This window comes from Mustela lutreola, chromosome 4 (genome assembly GCF_030435805.1).
Source record: "Mustela lutreola isolate mMusLut2 chromosome 4, mMusLut2.pri, whole genome shotgun sequence".
Taxonomy (NCBI): Eukaryota; Metazoa; Chordata; class Mammalia; order Carnivora; family Mustelidae; genus Mustela; species Mustela lutreola.
In genome coordinates this window covers 148882144-148902728 of record NC_081293.1, presented here as the reverse complement: position 1 = coordinate 148902728, position 20585 = coordinate 148882144, and the positions used below count along the sequence as shown (strand labels likewise).

Here is a 20585-nt window from a genome sequence, read left to right as displayed (position 1 = left end):
ACAATGGAGATCTGTCTGGCAGTTTTTTTAAATGAGTAAACATGTACCTTCCCTATGATTCGGCAATTTCACTTTTAGATATTTTATGCAGGAGAAAGGAAAATCTATGCCTATCAAAAGACTTGGACAAGAATGTTTCAAGCAGCTTTAGAAACAGTAGCCTCAAATTGGAAACCCCAATATCAGTCAACAGAATGGATACACAAAGTGCGCTATGGTTACACAATGGAATGGTAAGCAACGAAAAAGAATGAACTTCTTTTTTTTTTTTTTTTTTTAAATTTTATTTATTTGACAGAGATCACAAGTAGGCAGAGAGGCAGGCAGAGAGAGAGGAGGAAGCAGGCTCCCTGCTGAGCAGAGAGCCGGATGCGGGACTCGATCCCAGGACCCTGAGATCATGACCTGAGCTGAAGGCAGCAGCTTAACCTACTGAGCCACCCAGGCGCCCAAGAATGAACTTCTAACACATGCAATAACACACTTGTTAAGAAATGAGAACAGTGTGAGATTTTACTCTCCTTGTATGCTCAAGTCAGCCTGGCTCAGATTAAGGGATCCTGGCAGAAGACACAGAGTCTCTGGGTCACAGATAAAGGACAGGTCATTAGTCACACCAATAGCACTGATTAGTATGTACATATAAGCATTTGCACCCATCCCCGATTCCGGACTTTTAAGGGATAACCCCAAAAGAGCCACATAATGCTTGTATATGTAGTGAGGTGTGTTATAGGACAAGAATCTTGAATTTAGGGAACCCAAATCTTTACGAAAGCAAAACCATGTCTGAACTTAGCCCTGGAAGGAGGTTTTTTTCTTTATTATACTGGACAGTAAGCCAATCTACCCTTTGCCCTGGAGAGAAATGTGAGAGAGACTATCTTCCAAGGGTGTTTATATAATAAACAAAGGCATTAAGTTCCTCTGCTCAAAAAATGTACAAAACTTGAGACCCACAGAAGATGGTCACCCAACAGTGTGAAGTGAAAAATCCAGACCAAAAAAGAGGATAAATTCATGAGATTGGCCAACTCAACTGCCTTGATTACCATTTCAATTATTTCTGTGGTTATGGGTCTACTCAAATTTCTACCTCATTTTGAATCTATCTCAGAAACAATGTTCATGGAAAATCATCCATTTGTTTTAAATTTTATTTTAAATTTTTATGCTAAACATTAAGTCACACATAGTATTACATGATCTTTTTAAAATCTCTTCTCATAGGAAGTTACGGTTCCTTTCGTGATCTTTTTCCTTCTCTCCCCAAACTCGACTTTTTTTTCTTTCTCCTCTTAACTACAAAAATTTGTTGTTATGTAGATCCCTGGGTGGCTCAGTCAGTCAAGCATCTGCCTTGGGCTTGGGCGATGATCCCTGGATCCTGGGCTCCCTACTCAGCAGAGAGTCAGCTTCTTCCCCTGCCTCCTGCTGCCCCTGCTTGGGCGCTTTCTCTCTGACCAATAAATAAAATCTTTTAAAAAGTTTTGCTGTTATGGTCTGTTTAAGGAAACAGTCCTTGGATTTATGGCTCAGACTGGACCCACATGGCATATATGGGCAATAAATCTGCTCTTACATCTGTCACTGTGGAGTTCTTGAGTTACCTCAGGATCTGTTCTGCTGCTTTCTCTAGAACAGGGATTGGCAAACCACCGGCCACCAGACAAAGGTGATCCCTACTGGTTTTTATAAATAAAGTTTTATTGGAACCTTGCCATGGCTCTTTATTTAAAAATTTGCCTATGGCTTCTTCCCTACTGCAACAGCAGAAATGAGCAGATGTGAAAGAAACTATACAGCCCAAAGAAACTAAAGTATTTCTATCCTATCCTTCAAAGAAAATGTTGCCCAACTAGGAATCTAGGGTCAAGATGTAGTCATAGCAAAAGTCCTCTACAGACATCTCACAGTATTTATGAAGCACTTCTCAGGACTTCATCCTGGGAGCAAACACACCCACTGAAAATCTCTTGGGATATACAGAAGGCAGAAGTGGCTCCAACTGTCCGTCTCTTCCACACTTACTCCTTAAGGCTGCCATGGACCCCACTTATGTTTTAGTTATTGAATCTGAGTTTGTCATTTCCAATGACAAATTCCAACTTCATTGGATCAAACAGGCTTCCTGTTATAATAGTCTCTTGTTTCACCTGAAGTTTTCTCCGCTCTCAACAACCAATCTCATCTGCTGTCCACTTCTAGGCATTCCTCAAAGTAACTGGTTTAGTGTATCCAGATACAATACGATTTTTTTTTTTTTATTATTGTTTGCTGGCTATTCAGTAAAATTCTGGCTGTGTGAAAGTAACCAGACGAAACCCAAAGATGAAGTCACTCAGGCCTCGTCCTGGGTCAGCACACCAGAACTTAATTTCTGGGCTCAGCTTCCCTAGAAAGGCAGGCCGAGGGCAACCAGCCAGCAGCCGCCTGCTCCATACAAGAGACCTGCCGCAGCTCCAAGATGTCCCTTTGCTCCATTTGAGGAAGGGAAACCTGATTTAACCAATCAGCAGATGCCCTGTATAATTTCCTTGTGCCTGCTCACTTGGACTATAAAAATCCCTTGCTTTATCAGCATTTTGGTGCCTCTGTTAGACTAGATGATGCCTGATTCATGAATCACTCAGTAAAAGCCTGCTAAATTGGTAAATTATGGAAATTTTTCTTTTAATAGATGAGAGGGGAGGTAAAGAGTATGTGTTCCACTCATATGGGTTCCTGCTACATTACAAAAAAAGAGGTTATCAGATCATGCTTTTCTAGAGAGGCAAGAAGAATAACTCGTGTGTTCAGCATATACTGGGTAGCTTCAGGCTTCATAGGCTCTCCTACTCATGCAATAAAGTTGGGATAAGGAACACTATCAACATTGGATCCAACTGGTTTTGAAAGAATCTCTCAATGACTAAAAGTGAGGCCAAACACTGGCCCTAAGAAGCAAAATTAGAGTCTCTTTCTTATATGTATTTCTTCATCCTGGGAGGGGTGATGAATGATTTTATATTGCTTATCTTGAGTTACTGAGAGTGCTCTGGGTCATGTCCCCACACAGTAGCAACTAAGCTTTTCAAGTCCAAAATGTTCCCATCTCTTTTCTGATGATCTTCACACAGATTAAAAATAAAGGAAGAGTAGAAAATCCTTCTTACCAGATCCCAAGCCTCCAGAACAAAGTATTTTGCCAAAGATCCCTCAAATCTGAATGACTGAATTTATTAGATTGGTAGTAGGGATATACATCCAAAATGCAGTATCTTTGCCTTTAATCCCAACATTATCTCACATAAAAGGAAACAAAGAATTTAAAATAATAACTTGGGCAGGTAGATCATCAATTATAGCCAATTCTGATCTCAGTTTAAAATGGAGCAATTTTAAAGGACTAACGTTTCACTTTAAAAACTGCTCACAGTATTAGCGTGAGTAATTTTAATTAAAAACAAACTCCAGCAGATGGTTATATCCATTTACGAAGAGAGCACACTAAAGGGGTTTCAACTTAGATGCACACACTTCTCATGAACCACACCAAGGCTTCAACAGTATTCAAATGTTAGATTCTCTAATATGCATATTAGTATCAGTTACAAAATTGAAACACTGTACTGAAGGCATCTGTTGGGTGGTCTGTCAAACATTTCAATTTGTGCTAAAAGTGTTTCATAATTAAGCGGATAAATGCCTTCTTCATAAACCTTCCTCGTTGCCTGCTTCTCATCCAACATGAAAAGGAAGCATTACATAACTCTTGAACAGAATGGAAAACTTTATTTTAAGGGAGAAAAAAAAAACCCTAAATTCTGTTAATTAGTGGAATATGTGGAAGCTCTTGGGATATGAAGAACTTTAGCTGTAAGAATAAAAACAATCCATTGTTGCCAACAGGGGAGAGAGTGGGTATGTTTCATATACTGAGAATGGGAAGATGAATTTCCACAATGTTCCACAAGGCTTAAAAGAGGTACACTCTTCGACCTAGCAATCTTACTTCTGGAAGTTTATCCCGAAAAAATAAAGAAAAATATGCACAATCTGTATGTATGAATATACACGGCTGTTTGCTGCAGTACTATTAAGGACAGCCAAAAATCAAAAACCAACCTAATCACCAGTATTAAGCAGTCGTAATAAACGACATTCTGCAATGTACTAGATTAAGCCAAATGGGCAACTCCTTCATTAAAACACACACAAAGCAAACATATCCCATGTGCAAAGTCCATGGCAAAAACGAGAGAGGTGGAAGGAGAGAGGGAATGGGGGGGGGGGGAGCGTGGGAGTGAGTGTGTGATAGTCCCCGATGCCGGCAGTGTACCTCATCAGTAGCAAATGTCATGACAACCTAACGTAGGATTTGGGGACAGATTCAAACATCTGGAGACTGAGATTCAAACTGCCACACGGAAACACAACATTTCTGTCTCCTGCCTCTCGCACTCCCTGAGCAAGCCCGTGAGTTGGAACTGAGATGCTGATATATAGCTGAGATTCTCTGAGTCTTACACAGCCTAATACAGAGCTCTAGAAAAATTCTACCCACCCGCTCAGAGAGGCAAGATGAAAGCCCTTGGAGAGGGAAAAAAAAGTCCCTTCAGAGATAACAAAACCTTAAGCCCATGTCACGTGATCTGGAAATCCTCAACTGATTTATCAACCACAAAATTAATCTAGCATCCACAAAATCTGTGGAGACCTAGAAGAAGCAAAGAAGAGAAACACACTATAGGCATGCACGCTTTCTCCAGGGCACATAGAATGCCTACAGAGAACACACACCTAGTTCAAATTTTTAAATGAACACACTAAAAACCAGATTCAATTTAACAGAAGAACCAGCCTTAAAAGAACTAGCATTAGAACAGTCTAGATGAGATTATTAAAAATGTCTCTTTCGGGGCACCTGGGTGGCTCAGTGGGTTAAGCCTCTGCCCTGGGCTCAGGTCACGATCTCAGTGTCCTGGGATCAAGCTCCGCATCAGGCTCTCTGCTCTGCCTCTCTGCCTACTTGTGATCTCTGTCAAATAAATAAAATCTTTAAAGAAAAAATATCTCTTTCAAAGAATTGAGATAAAAAATAAAAACCATAATGAAGAGATGAGTCATCATAAAGAGAGATAGGTAAGTCAACATAAACTGATTTTTCAAAAACCAAAAAGAACTTTGGGAAATTAGAGATACAATAATCAAAACTGATGAAATTAGTATTTATATTGAAATATTTACAGGTAAAGATTACTGGCATCTGCAATTACAACTCATCTGCAATTCGTTGTAAATATAAGGTGGACTAAGGGAACTATAGAGCAGGGGATAAAGCTCAGATAATGTGATAAAGAAAATAAAATGTTAATCGTAGAATCCTGGTGTTAGGTTTGCACATCATTGTACAATTCGATTTCCTTGTCTGTATTAAAATGTTATGATAAATTATGGGGGGGAATAAATTAATTATGCATCACATTAGACACCAATGTTATGTCATTTTGGGGACAGCAACAATGACTAACACAAAATCAAGAGTTGGCCACTTAACCAACTGAGCCACCCAGGCATCCCTGGGTCAAGCACTCTAAAATCGTGTTTTAAATATATTAACTAATTTAATCCTAATATTACAATACAGGTACTATTAATATTACTGCTTTACAGATTTTAACACCAAAGCACAAAATTATTAAATAAGTTGCCCAAGGCAGCACAGCTAATAAACCAATGGTAGAGTTGACATCTGAACCTATATAATATGGACCTCGATACTTCTTTCTTAACCACTATCCTCTATGAAAAACAAGTTAGTGACGTGGAAAATGTATTCAACAAGTCAGGTAAGGGGCGCCTGGCTGGCTCAGTCAGTAGAACATGCAAATCTAGCTCTTACAGTTGTGCGTTCGAGCCCCATGTTGGGTGTAGAGATTATTCAATAATAAATAAACTATTCAAAAAACTACCTAAATTACAGCACAAAAAAATGGAGAGTTTGAAAATATGAGATAGAGGTTGAAAGACAGAGAGCATGAGAAGGTTCAACATAGAGCAGATAAAATTCTAAATGAAGAAATTAGAGCAAATGGAGGAAAGGCATCAATTAAAGAAAAAATGGAGGGGAATTTTCCAAAATTGAAGACAGACATGTAACCAAAGATTCAAGAAGTTCTCAGAGTCCTAAGCAGGTTAAATTTTAATAGCAGGAGAAAAAAAATGTACAGGTAGATACATTAGAAGAAAACATCACAACCACAGAAACAAAAAAATCATAAAAGCAGCCAAAGACCAAAGACCAAATGTTCCTGCAATTAACATGAAGGAAAAATAATATGACCCAAAAGTTTATAGCAACAATGAAGGCCATAAGGTAACAGAATATTTTTTAAAGTTCTGAAAGAAAATTATTCTCAACTTAGAATTTTAGGCCTTAACTGTCAAGAAGGAAGTCAAAAGACAAGGAATCAGAAAATGTCCTCCATAAGCAGGACATTATTGTCACTGAACAAATCACTAAAAGATACACTACAGGAAGAAGGGAATTGGATTTTAAAATAAGAAATGGAGTAAAAGAAAAAAAAGCAAAGTCATAGCTTAATATGTTGGTACATCGAAGATTTAGATAACCCAATTAATGGTTGATTTAAAAACAATTAAATTAGGGATGCCTGGGTGGCTCAGTCAGCTAAGTGTTTCACTCTCGGTTTCACTCAGGTCATGATCTCAGGATGGTGAGATCGAGCCCCCAATTGAGCTCCATGCTCAGCACAGAGTCTGCTTGAGATTCCCTGCCTCCACCCCTTCCCCTGTAGACACTTTCTCTCTAAAAGTAAATACACAAAGTCTTAAAAAAAAAAAAAAAACCATTAAACAGCAGCATGTAAAATAGGAAGTGGAGATCAGAATAAGAATTTCCACAGTCCTTGTGAGGAAGAGGATGATCTAGTAACAGCTGACCAGAACGTAAGCACTGTGAAATCAAGAACTTTGTTGCTGGACGTACAGAACCTACAAAAAGGCTGACGAGCCCTCAGATGATCAGAGCAAACCTAGAGAAGGGAGGAAATAAATTCTGGCATACCCATATTCGATCACTCTATTTGCCAACTTGATATATATTTATAGCAAGAAATATGGTAGATAACATTGAGTGAAAAAAAGTAACAAAATGTATTAAATATAAAGAAATATTTTTCTATGTATATGTAGATACATCGACAGATAACAGCACAAGTACACGTTTATGTCAATAGCTACACACTGACATATATTTAGAGACAGACTGATGTGTCAACACATTTATAAAAAAAGAGGAAAAATTTTTGACACCTATATGCCAAAATGTCATCAATGGTCACCTGTGGGAAGAAAAGCTATCGGGCTATGGGTGTTTTCTAAAAATTATTTTCCCTTTTTTCTTTCTCAATCTGTACTTTCTTTTTCTAAATCTTTCATAACACACGTTAATAAAGAAATCATGACACTGAAAATAAAACTGATAGAAGAAATACCCACAACATATAATTTACTGTTTTAAGCAATTAAGTATTTAATGATCACACAAAATGGTATTTTGTAAGCAAAGAGATAATTGATCGAAGTCAGGGAAAAATAAAGTAGGCATATGTAGGCTGAAAAATTTAAGTTTCAGCAATGATTGATAATACCTGAAATTTAAGAGAGGATGTTAAAACTTTTTTTTTAAAGAATCCTTTCTTCAATAGATAATGAAAGTACTTTTAATAAAGGCAGAGATATCAATAAATTAACTAACCAGAAACTTATTTTTATAAAACTGTAATATAATTGCAATTTAATTAACTGGTAATGTCCATGAAAAAAAAAATCACCTACTTAGTTTCCTCACCCAAGTGGCACTGACTAGAATTGTAGAGCCACTGCCCTAGGAAGAAACCAGTCACTTTTGAAAATCCAACCCAGTAACCTAAAGACTACTCAATATAAACCAACGTCCCCTTTTCCTAAAGACGCGCATCAAGGATCCATTTCTCTCCAAAAGTAAGTAATATAAAGACTTCTTTAGTAACATCAGTAAGTCAGGTGATCTCCACTCAAGATTCAAACAAAATTAAAAGAAATAAAACACTCTAAAATGTTAAATTGCTGAATATGTTAATGATCCAAGTATCCTTCACCCTCCGCACCTATTTGATTTTTCAGGGACTGAATTTAAAGTAGTGCTAAGAGGACAAGCAATAGAAAGCAGTGGAGACCATTCGGAATCCTGCTAGTCCTGCCAGTGCTACTTACAAATTGTACAACATTGGGAAAACTGCTTAATGTCTCTGGATTCACACTTCAGCCGCTGAAACCAAGAAAAGTAAACACTAATATTTAAATATCTTCCCAGCTTAATATCCTCGTAATCTAAAAGCCAATAAAAAGGCCGAATCTTTAAACAATTCCATAACAAGGAGCACACCTTTAGACGGGAGGCTCACGGAGCGGTCCCAGAGGAAGCGGGGTGCATAAAATGGAACTCGAAATAGACCATTTTCCAAAACTGCTCATCTGTGATCTGTAATTAACCAAAACCCAAAATACATGAAAACATCTGTCTTTGCCGAAGAGCCCTCCATCTCTCTGAGTCATGCAAATCATGTACATATTTTGTAATAAATACTCCATTAGCCTAGATGGAGAGTCTTACACAGAAGGACAGAAATAGGCACAGTTTCTGAGTACATGTGAGACACTAGAGACTTGAGAGATGAGTGACGTGATTTTTTTTTTTTCAACCCGTGTAGCCAACCAGAAGGATGACACAAAGCTAGAAAAAGAAAAATCAAACCACTGATTGCTGAAATAGTTCCAGCATAGTGCCTGGCACACAGACAACACTCCCTAAATGATGGAGGAATGAATGCTTACCTCTTCAAGTGCCCTCAAGCCTCAAAAGCCCGCACCTATAAAATACCTGTTTTTTATGGAAATCCTTGAGGGCCGTTTCATAGCCTTCCTCCAGTCTACTGAAGGCTATTACAACATCTGTCGTCCACCAGATCTGTGAGCCTGTCAGGGCAACTTGTGCAGGGAAATCCAAGATCCACAACTCCCTAGGTTTTTCCTCGTAAGCTGCTATGGCTTCTGTGATGGAACGTCGCACTGTACCTTGCATGGTCTCTTCAAGTCGCAGGAGCCATGTTTCCACCTTTTGAAGCAAATTGAAATGATTTAACACAGGCTTAACTGTGGAAGAGAGAGAACTCCATCCCTCCATGGGCTTAAAAGCCATGCAGAGAGAGAGGCCTTGCATGGATTTCTTTTCAAGATTGATTTATTTATTTTGAGATGGAGAGAGCACACATGAGCATGAATGGGGGACGAGGAGAGGACAAGAATCTCAAGCTGGGTGCAGGGCTTGATCTCACCACCCTGAAATCACGACCTGAGCCTAAATCAAGAGTCAGACGCTTAACCAACTGAGCCACCCAGGGGTTCCGGATTTATTTTAAATCCAGGTAGAAAACTAGAGGAAGTTGAACTCAGAGGATCAGAACAACAACTCAGAACAACAGTGAAGGAAGCCCATTGAACTTGTCTTCTCCCAGGACAGTGCTCAAGTTACTCCACCTACAGGATGGCTAATAAATTTTTGCAGCCTCAACAGAGGAGATATTCTCAATTACTGATTTTTCACATCCGAAGACAAGAGGGTTCTGGACTAGGATCCCCTGTGGTAATGCACAGTGTTCTGAGAAACCAACCATCACAGCCATCTACTAGATAGAGGCATATGCTAGAATGATATTCTAGAGCTCTGGGGATATTGGTAGATTGTTTTAAAAATATGGTTTTTTTGATAATTTTTAAATATACTGAAAACTCTTCTCTGAAATCTTCCTAGTTCTTAGTCTTAAGACAAAGTGTTTCCAGCAAATGTCTTAATTATATTCCCTACTGGTTCTTGTCTTCACACTTGTCAAAAATTAGACAGCAGGAGAGTATAAGAGATAGGACAACTGCTGACTTGCGAAAGTTAATCTTTTTTTTAAAATGCAAGTTTATTTTGCCCCCACAAATTTATCTTAACCCATTTTCTAACCTATTCAAATATGCTTTATTGTATTTACCCATATATCTGTTGCCATGGAATGATACTATCTCATAAAAAGGATATGTACGGGACGCCTGGGTGGCTCAGTTGGTTAAGCAGCTGCCTTCGGCTCAGGTCATGATCCCAGCGTCCTGGGATCGAGTCCCACATCGGGCTCCTGCAGGGAGCCTGCTTCTCCCTCTGACTCTGCCTTCCACTCTGTCTGCCTGTGCTCGCTCTCACTCTCTCTCTCTCTTACAAATAAATAAATAAAATCTTTAAAAAAAAAAAAAAGGATATGTACAATATTCACAAATAGATGACCTAAGCAATAAAAAATGACTATAATAAATCAATTCCAAGGACCATAAGAGATCGTGAAGATGTTGAAACTGTTTAGTCGGGGGGTGCCTGGGTGGTTCAGTCATTTGAGTGTCCAACTCTTGGTTTCAGCTCAGGTCATGGTCTCAGGGATTGTGAGATGGAGTCCCTCATCCAGTTCTGTTCTCAGCATGGGCTCTACTTGAAATTCTTTCCCCCACTTTCCCTCTTCCTCTGCTCCTCACCCCCGCTCACGTTCACTCTCATTCTCTCTCTGTCAAATAAATACATAAAATCTTTAAAAAAAAAAAAAAAGCAAAACACTTTTTCCCCCTCCGTCTGTGTGTGAAAATGGCAGAAACATTCATTCCTAGGATCTTTCTCTGGAGAACTGGGAAGGAGTACTGTGTAGTTAATGAGCTGACAGTCTTCCCCACTGAATGAAAAAGGTGGCACTGCCCTGGCAATGGGCTCCATCTTCCCCAAAGCTTTCACTTCTGACGCTGTAACTGGGTTTTGCTCGCGTGTCTAAATTCAAGGTCTGTGATCCCATCACTACTTTAAGTCACTAAGTCACAACCCTTGGCGTCACCCAGCAACTAGTTCCTTCAGGAAATCATACATGATTTGAGCATTTCCCAAATACTCTGGGATTCCTACCCTCAATATAGCCGCCTTCTCTCCAGAACCTTCCAGTCCATCTGGGAAGACCAAACACACATATAGACTCATGGATCATCTCATGTTCAAATGACTGTGCCAACAATGGCTACTTAACTCAGTGTGATCTGAGAACTAAGCTCTGATGAGATGTCGTTTGATCCCTTCCTGTGCTGGTGTTTCTTCAGCTTCTGCCCAACCCTCTTTAACAACGATTACCACTTCCCAATATTGCCAACTATCCATTTCTTCAGGGAGCCCACGAGCTCCTCAAAGACAGGGACCATGTCTTACTTATCTCTGGATCCCCAGAAGATTAACCCAGCATCTGGCACATGGTGGGTATTCAATCAACACTCATCAAACAAAATACAAATAGTCTACATTGGGAGAAACCAATCATCAAAGTGCAGGGGAAGAAAAGACCTTAAGGAAAAGCATCTTTTATCAAACAAAGGCAATTAGAAGATCAGCGTAGTGTATGCTCGAGTCTCTGGCGGAAACTGCTTACAGAGAACTAATGAGAGCTCTGTGAAAACGCTCAGTACCAAGGGTTTCCGCGACTGACAACCACATCCGTCAAGTGGACTGTCCTCCTTCTGGGCACTATGCCAATCGGCTCGCAGCCTGCCGGGCAGGGAGCAGGCAGCAGCACACTTTTGTCAAGATAGTTTATGGTGACTTTTTCTAATCACTGTAATAATATCCTAAAGAGCCCAAGAGATCAAAAAATATATTTTAATCAAAGTATTCCGCCATCTGCTTTCCCTTCATTTGGCAGGATTTCTTGGTACAATATTAAAAAGCAGCAGAGAGAAATGAAGAAAACCCCTGTTTAAAAAAAAAAAAGATGAAGAAGCTTGGCATTGCATTTCTGCAAGGGACATTTTAAGGAACCCCGCCACAACCCAAACAGCTCTAGAACGGAGGCCACTGTCTCAGTGACTCCATGGATTAACTCGAGCTGCACAAGCATCATCATAAAAAGATGCGATTCCTCTACATCATCTGCAAACACCAGGAGCTCTTTCATAAATCGTCATGAGCCAATCTCGCTGGTGACCGTTCAGCATATTTTTGAGGTATCCAGCTGGGCGAGGAGCAAATACGCTAACCTAACTGTCAGAGCACGCGGTAGTTAGGGAACGGGACATCAGTGTGGAAGACTCCATCCACTTATTTATGAGCAGCCATTCTAAACATTCACATCACATTCCTGAACCACATGACTCTTTAAAACGTGCGTTCCTGCAAGGCACTACTTTACCCCAACTCTCAGTGGTGGAACCAGCAAGCTTTGTGTGAGACCCTGTCACTGGGCTTGCACCTGCTTCTCCTTCTGGGGTCCACTCGCTCAACCCGTGATGATCCTTCCTAACAAGCTCAGCCATTAGCCTTTCTGACAGCCTGTGGGGCGCTGAAGCCATGTGAGCAGGAACCGGGAAGCAGAGGGGTCACACCGGTCGGGGCCAAACAGGAAGCTCTGATCTCCAAACCAACCAGGGCCTGGTGTGACCGCAGCTGATTTTTTTCTTGTTCAATTCATCCTTTAAAAATTACCCTGAAAATACTCTCACAGCCCAGAAAACCTCATCATCAAATCTTACGTGGCCTGTGCATTCGCACTCGGCTTGGAACGGGACGTATTCCTTTTCTTTGCTGTACATTCCGATCGCTCTGTGGGTGGACTCATCGTGACCCTCTTCAAACTGCAGATCTGTAATGCTGTCGAAGAGTTTGGCAAGGTGACGTGTCACCTATGATCATTTGGAAAGATAAGAGCATTTTTTTTTACTGGAGATCTATTTGGGTAACCTAGTAAGGATGAGTTCATGCAATTTTCTTTATGTAATAAAAGTTGTCTCAAAATGTTTTTCGTCAAAATAGCCATTACTTCTTAAATTCCAGAGTTTAAAATGACCTTGATGGGGGCACCTGGGTGGCTTAGTCGGTTGGGTAACCAACTCTTAATTTCAGCTCAGGTCACCATCTCAGTGCTCAGAGATGAAGCCTCATGTGGGATTTCATGCTCAGCACTGAGTTTGCTGGAGATTCTCTCCCTCTGCCCCTTGCTCCCCCCTGGGTCACACTAAATAAATAAATCTTTAAAAATGGATGAATGAATGAATGGGCCTTGATGGAGAAGTGGCCAGGCACTCTGGCTGGATTATCAGATGTTAGGTGATCAATGCTTATCATAAAAAGTTACCTATCTTTTACTCAGAGATTAGACACTTACCAACTTCCCTGTCTGTGCCATATACCTGTAGCAATCACCCTGCTGGGAATTTTATGGTTGAGTTTCTAAAGTTCAGATATATTCTTAAGCTATAGAAATCGTTTACTACAGGAAAGCTGTGTTCAAATATTTGAAAGGGAAATTTACGTTACATACAACCTTCGTCTCGTGTTGGGTCTCATGTTGGTGCACGCTTGCCTTGATACTTAAGTGTACTCTATGACATATCTATTACAAAAGATTCCCCCAACTTTATTGACAAGGAAACTGAAGCTAAAATGCTAGATGACTTTGTCAGGCTGACAATGCTCAAACTAAGTGGCTTTTAGATGTTAGGTCTCCAAATCCAGGTCCTATCTATGAAGTTCAAATTCTTCTGCCATCATTAACTTTGATACCTTAGATCGTGGTATCTCCAAAGGAACCCCCAATAACATTGTGAACTCTACTATAGGTGCCAGACTATTTGAAAAATAAAACCAAATTAAAAGACACAGATCAGCATTTGTTCAGTCAGAGGCTGATTTGGAGACTAAAGCCTAACTGGAATTCGGAGTACCGGAAGAACCATACTTGTCCATGTAGTCTATCAGCACAGACCAGAACAGGGCTCCCCACCTAGAGGTGCTGTTAGGAGGAAAGAGGAGGAAAGCGTGCATTCTGAAAGTAGACTCACAAGGACAACAATCGGGTGAGCCACTTGGCCTCTCATGGGGTATAGTGAGTGGCAGAGCGTGAACCTGAGGCAGTATCAAGAATGGGAAGAAGAGGTCCCTCCTTACAAAAAGTACAAATAAACACTGTGAGTGGAAAACACTTGAGTTTTCCTCAAAAAGTTAAACATACAATTAAGACCCAGCAATTCCCCTCCTAGGTATATACTCAAAATATTTTAAAACAGGTACCTTGTACACAAGTGTTCACATCCTTGTACACAAGCGTTTATGGCAGTCTTGTTCCCAAGAGCCAAAAGGTGGAACCAACCCCAATATCCAATGATGTATATAACTGGACACAATGAGGCACATACAGACACTGGGAAGTTGTCCAGACACAAAAATGAAGTACTGATACACGGGACACAGATGAACCTGGGAAACATGATGCTAAATGAAAGACCAAATATTATATGATTCCATTTAGATGAAATGTCCAGAACAGGGAAATCCCTAGAGACAGAAAGCACATTGGTGGTTGCTGGGGGCTAGAGGGAGGAGGGAATGCCAAGTGACTGATGGGCATGGGGTTTTATTTTGGAGTGATGGAAATATTTTGGAACTAGATAGAGACGATGTTTGCACAACACCATGAGTGCAAAATGCCACTGAATTGTATACTTAATTTTTTTTAGCAATTTCATCTTCAATTAACTTATAAATGAATGGCATATAATGATTTTTTTTTCTGTCAACAAATACTGAAAGACCAATGAGCAATCACACCTAATCAATAAATGGGCAGAGCACATGAACAGACACCCCTCCAAAAAAGGCAGAAAATGGCCAACAGACACATGAAAAATTGTTCAGCATCAGTACCCATCAGGGAAATACAAATAAAAAACCATAGTGAGATACCACCTTACACCAGTCAGAATGGCTAAAATTAACAAGACAGGAAACAACAAGTGTTGGAGAGGATGTAGAGAAAGGGAAACCCTCCTACCACTGTTGGTGGGAATGCAGGTTGGTGTAGCCATTTTGGAAAACAGTATGGGGTTCCTCAGGACATTAAAAATAGAGCTACCCTACGGCCCATTAATCGCACTACCAGGTATTTACCCCAAAGATATAGAAAAGGGCACCTGCACCCCAATGTTCATAGCAGCAATGTCCACAGTGGCCAAACTGTGGAAGGAGCCAAGATGCCCTTCAACAGAGGAATGGATAAAGATGATGTGGTCCATACATACAATGAACTGTGTCCCTTACAATGTTTAATTCTAGGTTATGTAAACTATGCGCCTCAACGGAAAAGAAAGGTGCTGAGAGCCAGAAGATGGTTGAAAGCTACACAGCATTTACTAGCAGAGTACAGATGCCGTCCCCATAATGAGTTTTTCTTGAAATACAGTTTGACCAGACTTCAGAACTACCCCAATAGCAGCTTCTAGGAACAACACCAACTTGCCTCAATTTCCCGCATGACAAGGCCAAAACCAATATTGGTAAGGAACTCCTTAAGGTTGATTTAATCTTTGAAGCGGTGGGCCTCACCATTTGTGCTGTATTTGCAGTTTTAGTACTAGAGAAAATCGCAGCTAGAAATCAGAGTTGAAAATAGATGAGTTTTTGAGACTCTCACTTACTTTGAAGGTAGACAGAGCAAGAGCGGATGATCACAGCTTCGGTTATCATATTCTCCTCCATCCCCGTACATTACCCAGTGGACATTTACACACAGAAAGTATCTCCAATAATCTAACAACTCACTGTCACAGCTGAAGTAGCCAGGAAGTGCACAGATGTTTAATGGCTTCTACTGTGTAATGGGCCTAAATAATATTCAGGTGAAAGCTGCAGGATAAATGAGACCTCAACTATTAGACACTCTCAGACATTATTGCTTTGGTGAGAAAACAGTTTCCAAACAACTTCTACTCAGAGTCTCTCAGTCAGTGACCGGGAAATGCAAACCCCATGGGCTGCAGCGTCGTCACCCCTGACACGTTTGAAGTTGGGCGTTTTCATGTCCAATCTTCCACTTAAAGCTTCTGAGACAACAGAATTGGATTTTTTCTTATTTTGTTTCTCTTTGATTCTTAACGAATGTGGACCCGGGTGTCCTCAAATCTGTTCTATTTCTATGAAGATCTCTGTGTTTCTTAACACTAAAATAAAATTCCTTGTTAGTGTGATCTTGAGAATGCCTTTATATGATTAAAAAGAAAAATGAGTGCCTTAGAGGCCCCTGTTTTTATCTCACTAAAGAAAGAGAAAGGATTTGAATACTTTGGGGCACCTGGGTGGCTCAGTGGGTTAAAGCCTCTGCCTTTGGCTCAGGTCATGATCTCAGGGTCTTGGGATCGAGTCCCACAACAGGCTCTATGCTCTGTGGGGAGCCTGCTTCCTCCTCTCTCTCTATCTGCCTGCCTCTCTGCCTACTTGTGACCTCTGTCTGTCAAATAAATAAATAAAATCTTTAAAAAAAAAAAAAAGGATTTGAACACTTTAAATCACAAATCAATAATGTCATCATATCTCAGATGGGTTTCTAAAAGTTTAGCAGCAAAAAAAAAAAAAAAAAAAAAAGGTTATTCTCTCAGTTTACCGTTTATAGCAATCAGGTACATCCACCCATTAATGAGTAGATACACAGGCAGTCCTTGCTTCACACAGTAGTGTGGGATCATAACAATGACTGCACAATCTGAATAACTGATGGGAAACTTATGATTGTCCTCAGACTTCTAAAAGCCTTTATTAAAACATTAAAATCCTTCTCACTCTTGGTTACAGAAGTACAAGGAGATAAAATTAAAACTACAAATATTTCGGACAGTATAATTTAAAATATTAAAAATATTGATGATTTTTATTTCTTCATAGAAAACTTATCAGGGGTAGTTTGATTAGTGTTTTTTTTCTTATCTTAGAACTTAAGACACAGAGTGAGCATCTTTCCTCTGCCTTCAAGAATTGCCACACTCCTTTCAAAATCTGGATCATCTACCAGCATTTTATCCTTTGAGTTTTCAACGTCATCAAATTTCTTTTAGAGTTTCTTTAATGTGAAGCTATCTTTGGGGTGGGGTGGTATTTCCTTCATTGCCCTTGGGACATTTTCTTCCATTTTGGCACAATAACTGTTTTCATTTGTATCAGCAAGTTCATTTTCACCGAAATCCTCTGGCTGCAAATTTAGAATTTTTTAAATGATACAGAGCCATCATTCCCAGTGAGCATTCTATAACTACATCTAAGTACCAAATTTAACATTTAGCATGATCAATGTTCTTTCTTCGCTAGGTTTCCAATTTTACCACAAATTCCCTCCTTCAGTTATGTTTGTCTGTAAAATGTTACATGGTTCACCGCTGGGGATAGGAGATAACACACTACATGCATTGCTGTCTCTGTGTGAAGAGTAACAGCTGCATGATGGCCAATCGTGGACAGACTTCAGATGGTCTAAACTGTCCATGAGGCATGATGCTCCTTTGTTATTCACCTGGTGATTTTTGTGAAGTCTGTCTTTTGCTCTTATTCACATCAAATGTACTGCAGTATCTTAACTTTGGACCGTGTTGCTGGGTTTGGTTTTGTTACTAAGGATTGGTGCTTAACCAATCCTTAGTAACTGAATTCCTATATGTGGCAACTGTGCCTAGGAAGAGCTCTCTATTTAAATGTGTTTATTTACCTATGTGTAAATAAAGTAAAAAATTTAACTCATTTACATAATATTATAACATAACATGCAAACCAATCCAGCCATCAATCACATCAGCTAGTCTACCCTATGTTCACTTAGAAAACAAAGGCAAAGGAAAATAAAATCACTAGAGCTTCTTATTACGTTCTCAAAGCTTACCACTTGCCTTTTGCCCATATCTAATTTCATATTTGATCCATCTATGAAAGATGCCTCTGCTGATTAACCGAGAAAAACAGAAAAGCCTAGTACCACTTCTGGCATGGCGAGCACCTCAAGATGTATTCCTCTGTAGTCATTAACTCATTAATTCATTATAATGGTAACAGCCATAATGATTATGTATGATATGTATGTATGATTAAGTAATGTCCAAAAGTTAGTCCTGTCTATTATGGATATTATCCTCCAGAATAAGGTAAAATGAGTTTATTACTTCTACATGAGCAAAAATTTAAGCCAATCTGCCAAAATGTTCCTTTTCTTTTTAATAATATTACTCAGTATTGGTGACAGTGCAGGGAAATGAACATTCAACTATGTTGAAAATCTAGATGTGCAAAAACTTTCTAGACATTGTTTAAATAGACTATGGCATATTCTTATAATGAAACATTTTACAGATTCTAAATATATTGTAGAAGAACATTCCAATTTTGAATAAGTATATATGACATAGACACATTAAAAACTATAATCACTCAAAAACAGTATCTAGCAGTATATTATTCCAATCTTTTATGTTTATTTCCATATTTTTCACATTTTCAATAATGAAGATGCAATTACTTATATAACCCCCAAAAGACTAAATTAGCTTGTTACAGATTTTGTAAATCATTATAGCCAATACTAGGTAACAGGTAAAGCTTAATCTATTTTTACTAAAAATAAAATATACATACTTTGCAATTTGACCTTCTACTTATAAATATAACTTGGATCTATAGAGCAGGGCTGATTCTGTTTCTTAACATCTTTAGCATGCACACATAAACTTACATAAATATAGTCACAACACAAATGCTATTTTTAAATAACCTTCTGAAAATTGAGAGAAGTAAAAAAAAAAATCAAGTGTGTACATCTTAATAGATTTTAATAAAGTGAACACGACTCTTATAACCACCAAGAATTAAGAAACAGAATATACCTGAACCCAGAAAACCCCTAATATCCCATGGCAGCCACTAGTTCCTCCTCTCATAAATGGACACTATCTCTACATAATGTAGCTTCATACAATAAGTACTCTTTTGTGTCTGCCTTCTCTAATTCAACATTATGTTCATGAGGCTTATTTATGGTATTAGGTACAGCACTAGTTTGGTTTTTTCCATTGCTAAGTGGTATTCCATTGCAGCAACATAACACAGCATTTTTATCCATTCTACTGTTAAGGGACATTTGGATGTTTGCAGTTGGAACTATGATAAATAATGATGAAGTAGGTAGGAAAATTCTTGTATACGTTTTTTGGTCCACATATGTATACACTTCTGAGCACACAAGGAAAAAAGAAAATGCTGGAAAATTACGTTTTCTGACTTTCATACTAATAAGACATGGTTAAATAGATTTCCTGAAAGGTCGTTCTCAATTTATGATCTCAGTGGCTAGAGTAGAATGTGTCCCTGGGTCCACATTCTTACCATTACTTCATCTTGTCTCTTTAATGTTAGTCTTTTGATGGGATTGATCTTGGCATCTCTTTGTGTGAGCCTATGTGTTTTTCTAATGCCAAGTCAGGTCAAAGCCTGAGGAACTCCATGGACAAACAGACAAGAGGGGGAAACATGCCAATTCATGATATTCTCACAGTCCTCCCATCCTCAGTGATGTCAAAACAATGCCACAGCTCTTATCAAAGTATCTTCAGCCAGAAAAAGCAACAAAACAAAGGAAAACAAAATAAAACAAAATGGAGAGAAGCCAGACAAACCCAGTTCTGTGGCTTAGTATTCGATATTTTGTTTTGTTTCTCAATTTCAAGTAAAATCTTTTTTTCTTTTTTCTTTTTTTTTTTTAAGATTTTACTTATTTATTTGACAGACAGAGATCGTAAGTAGGCAGAGAGGAAGGCAGGGAAGCATGCTCCCTGCTGAGCAGAGAGCCTGATGCGGGGCTCAATCCCAGGACCCTGGCATCATGACCTGAGCCGAAGGCAGAGACTTTAGCCCACTGAGCCACCCAGGCGCCCCTCAAGTAAAATCTCTAACGTCAAAAATCAGTAGCACGTATAAGTCCTTGAGACTGCTGAATGCCTATTCAAGTACTTAGGCCCATAAATGTAAATACCTCACTAATGTGTTTGAATTTGCTTCTGCAGTGTGATTAACTACCCCAAAGTCCAGGGGCTTAAAACAGCAACACTTTCTTTCCTTCTAACTCTGCGTGTGAGCCTTTGGGTTGCCTCACCCGGTGCCCTCATGTCTGTGGTCGGCTGGTCATCAGTAGCTTTGCTCACAGAGAGGCTGGTTCCCCAGCTCCTAGCGTGCGACGGCGTGTGCTGTTCCTCGAGCAGGCTGGCCGGGGCTCCCTCACGATGCGGTAGTCTGAGGTTTCCAAGAAGGGGCAAGAGGGTATGCCCTAGCCGGGGGGGGAGGGGGGGGGGGGGGCTTGTCAAACTCTTGCTAATGATCCGCTGGGCTCAAACAAGTCCCATCACAGTCCAGACAGAGATACAAGCTCTAGCGTGGATGAAAAGGCACCATCACACTACTACGAGGGCACAGATGCATGGAGGGCAAGAATTTGGGGCTGTTCTTATTTTTACATTATTATAAGTCCTTTTTGTGTTTCTTTACCTACTTCGTTTCATTTCTTGCCCAGAAATCAAAGAGATAGTATCTACGGTTTTCTCCGCTTGGTATACAAAGAAACTGATGTTCAGAAAAGTAAAGCAGTAACCTAGTCACTCATCTACAGAATGAGGGCTTGAGTGCA

General features: G+C 39.5%; 1 protein-coding gene across 1 annotated transcript in view; it reads right to left on the bottom strand.

The window, feature by feature from the left end:
* The window catches only part of DNAH11 (dynein axonemal heavy chain 11), a 322374-nt gene that overhangs the window by 208530 nt on the left and 93259 nt on the right, over positions 1–20585 (bottom strand). The window contains exons 29-30 of the mRNA XM_059171331.1: positions 12634–12783; positions 8927–9160 (exon numbers count right to left, since the gene is read on the bottom strand). Coding sequence (XP_059027314.1) covers positions 8927–9160; positions 12634–12783 — 384 coding nt within the window. The remainder of the gene's footprint in view (positions 1–8926; positions 9161–12633; positions 12784–20585) is intronic.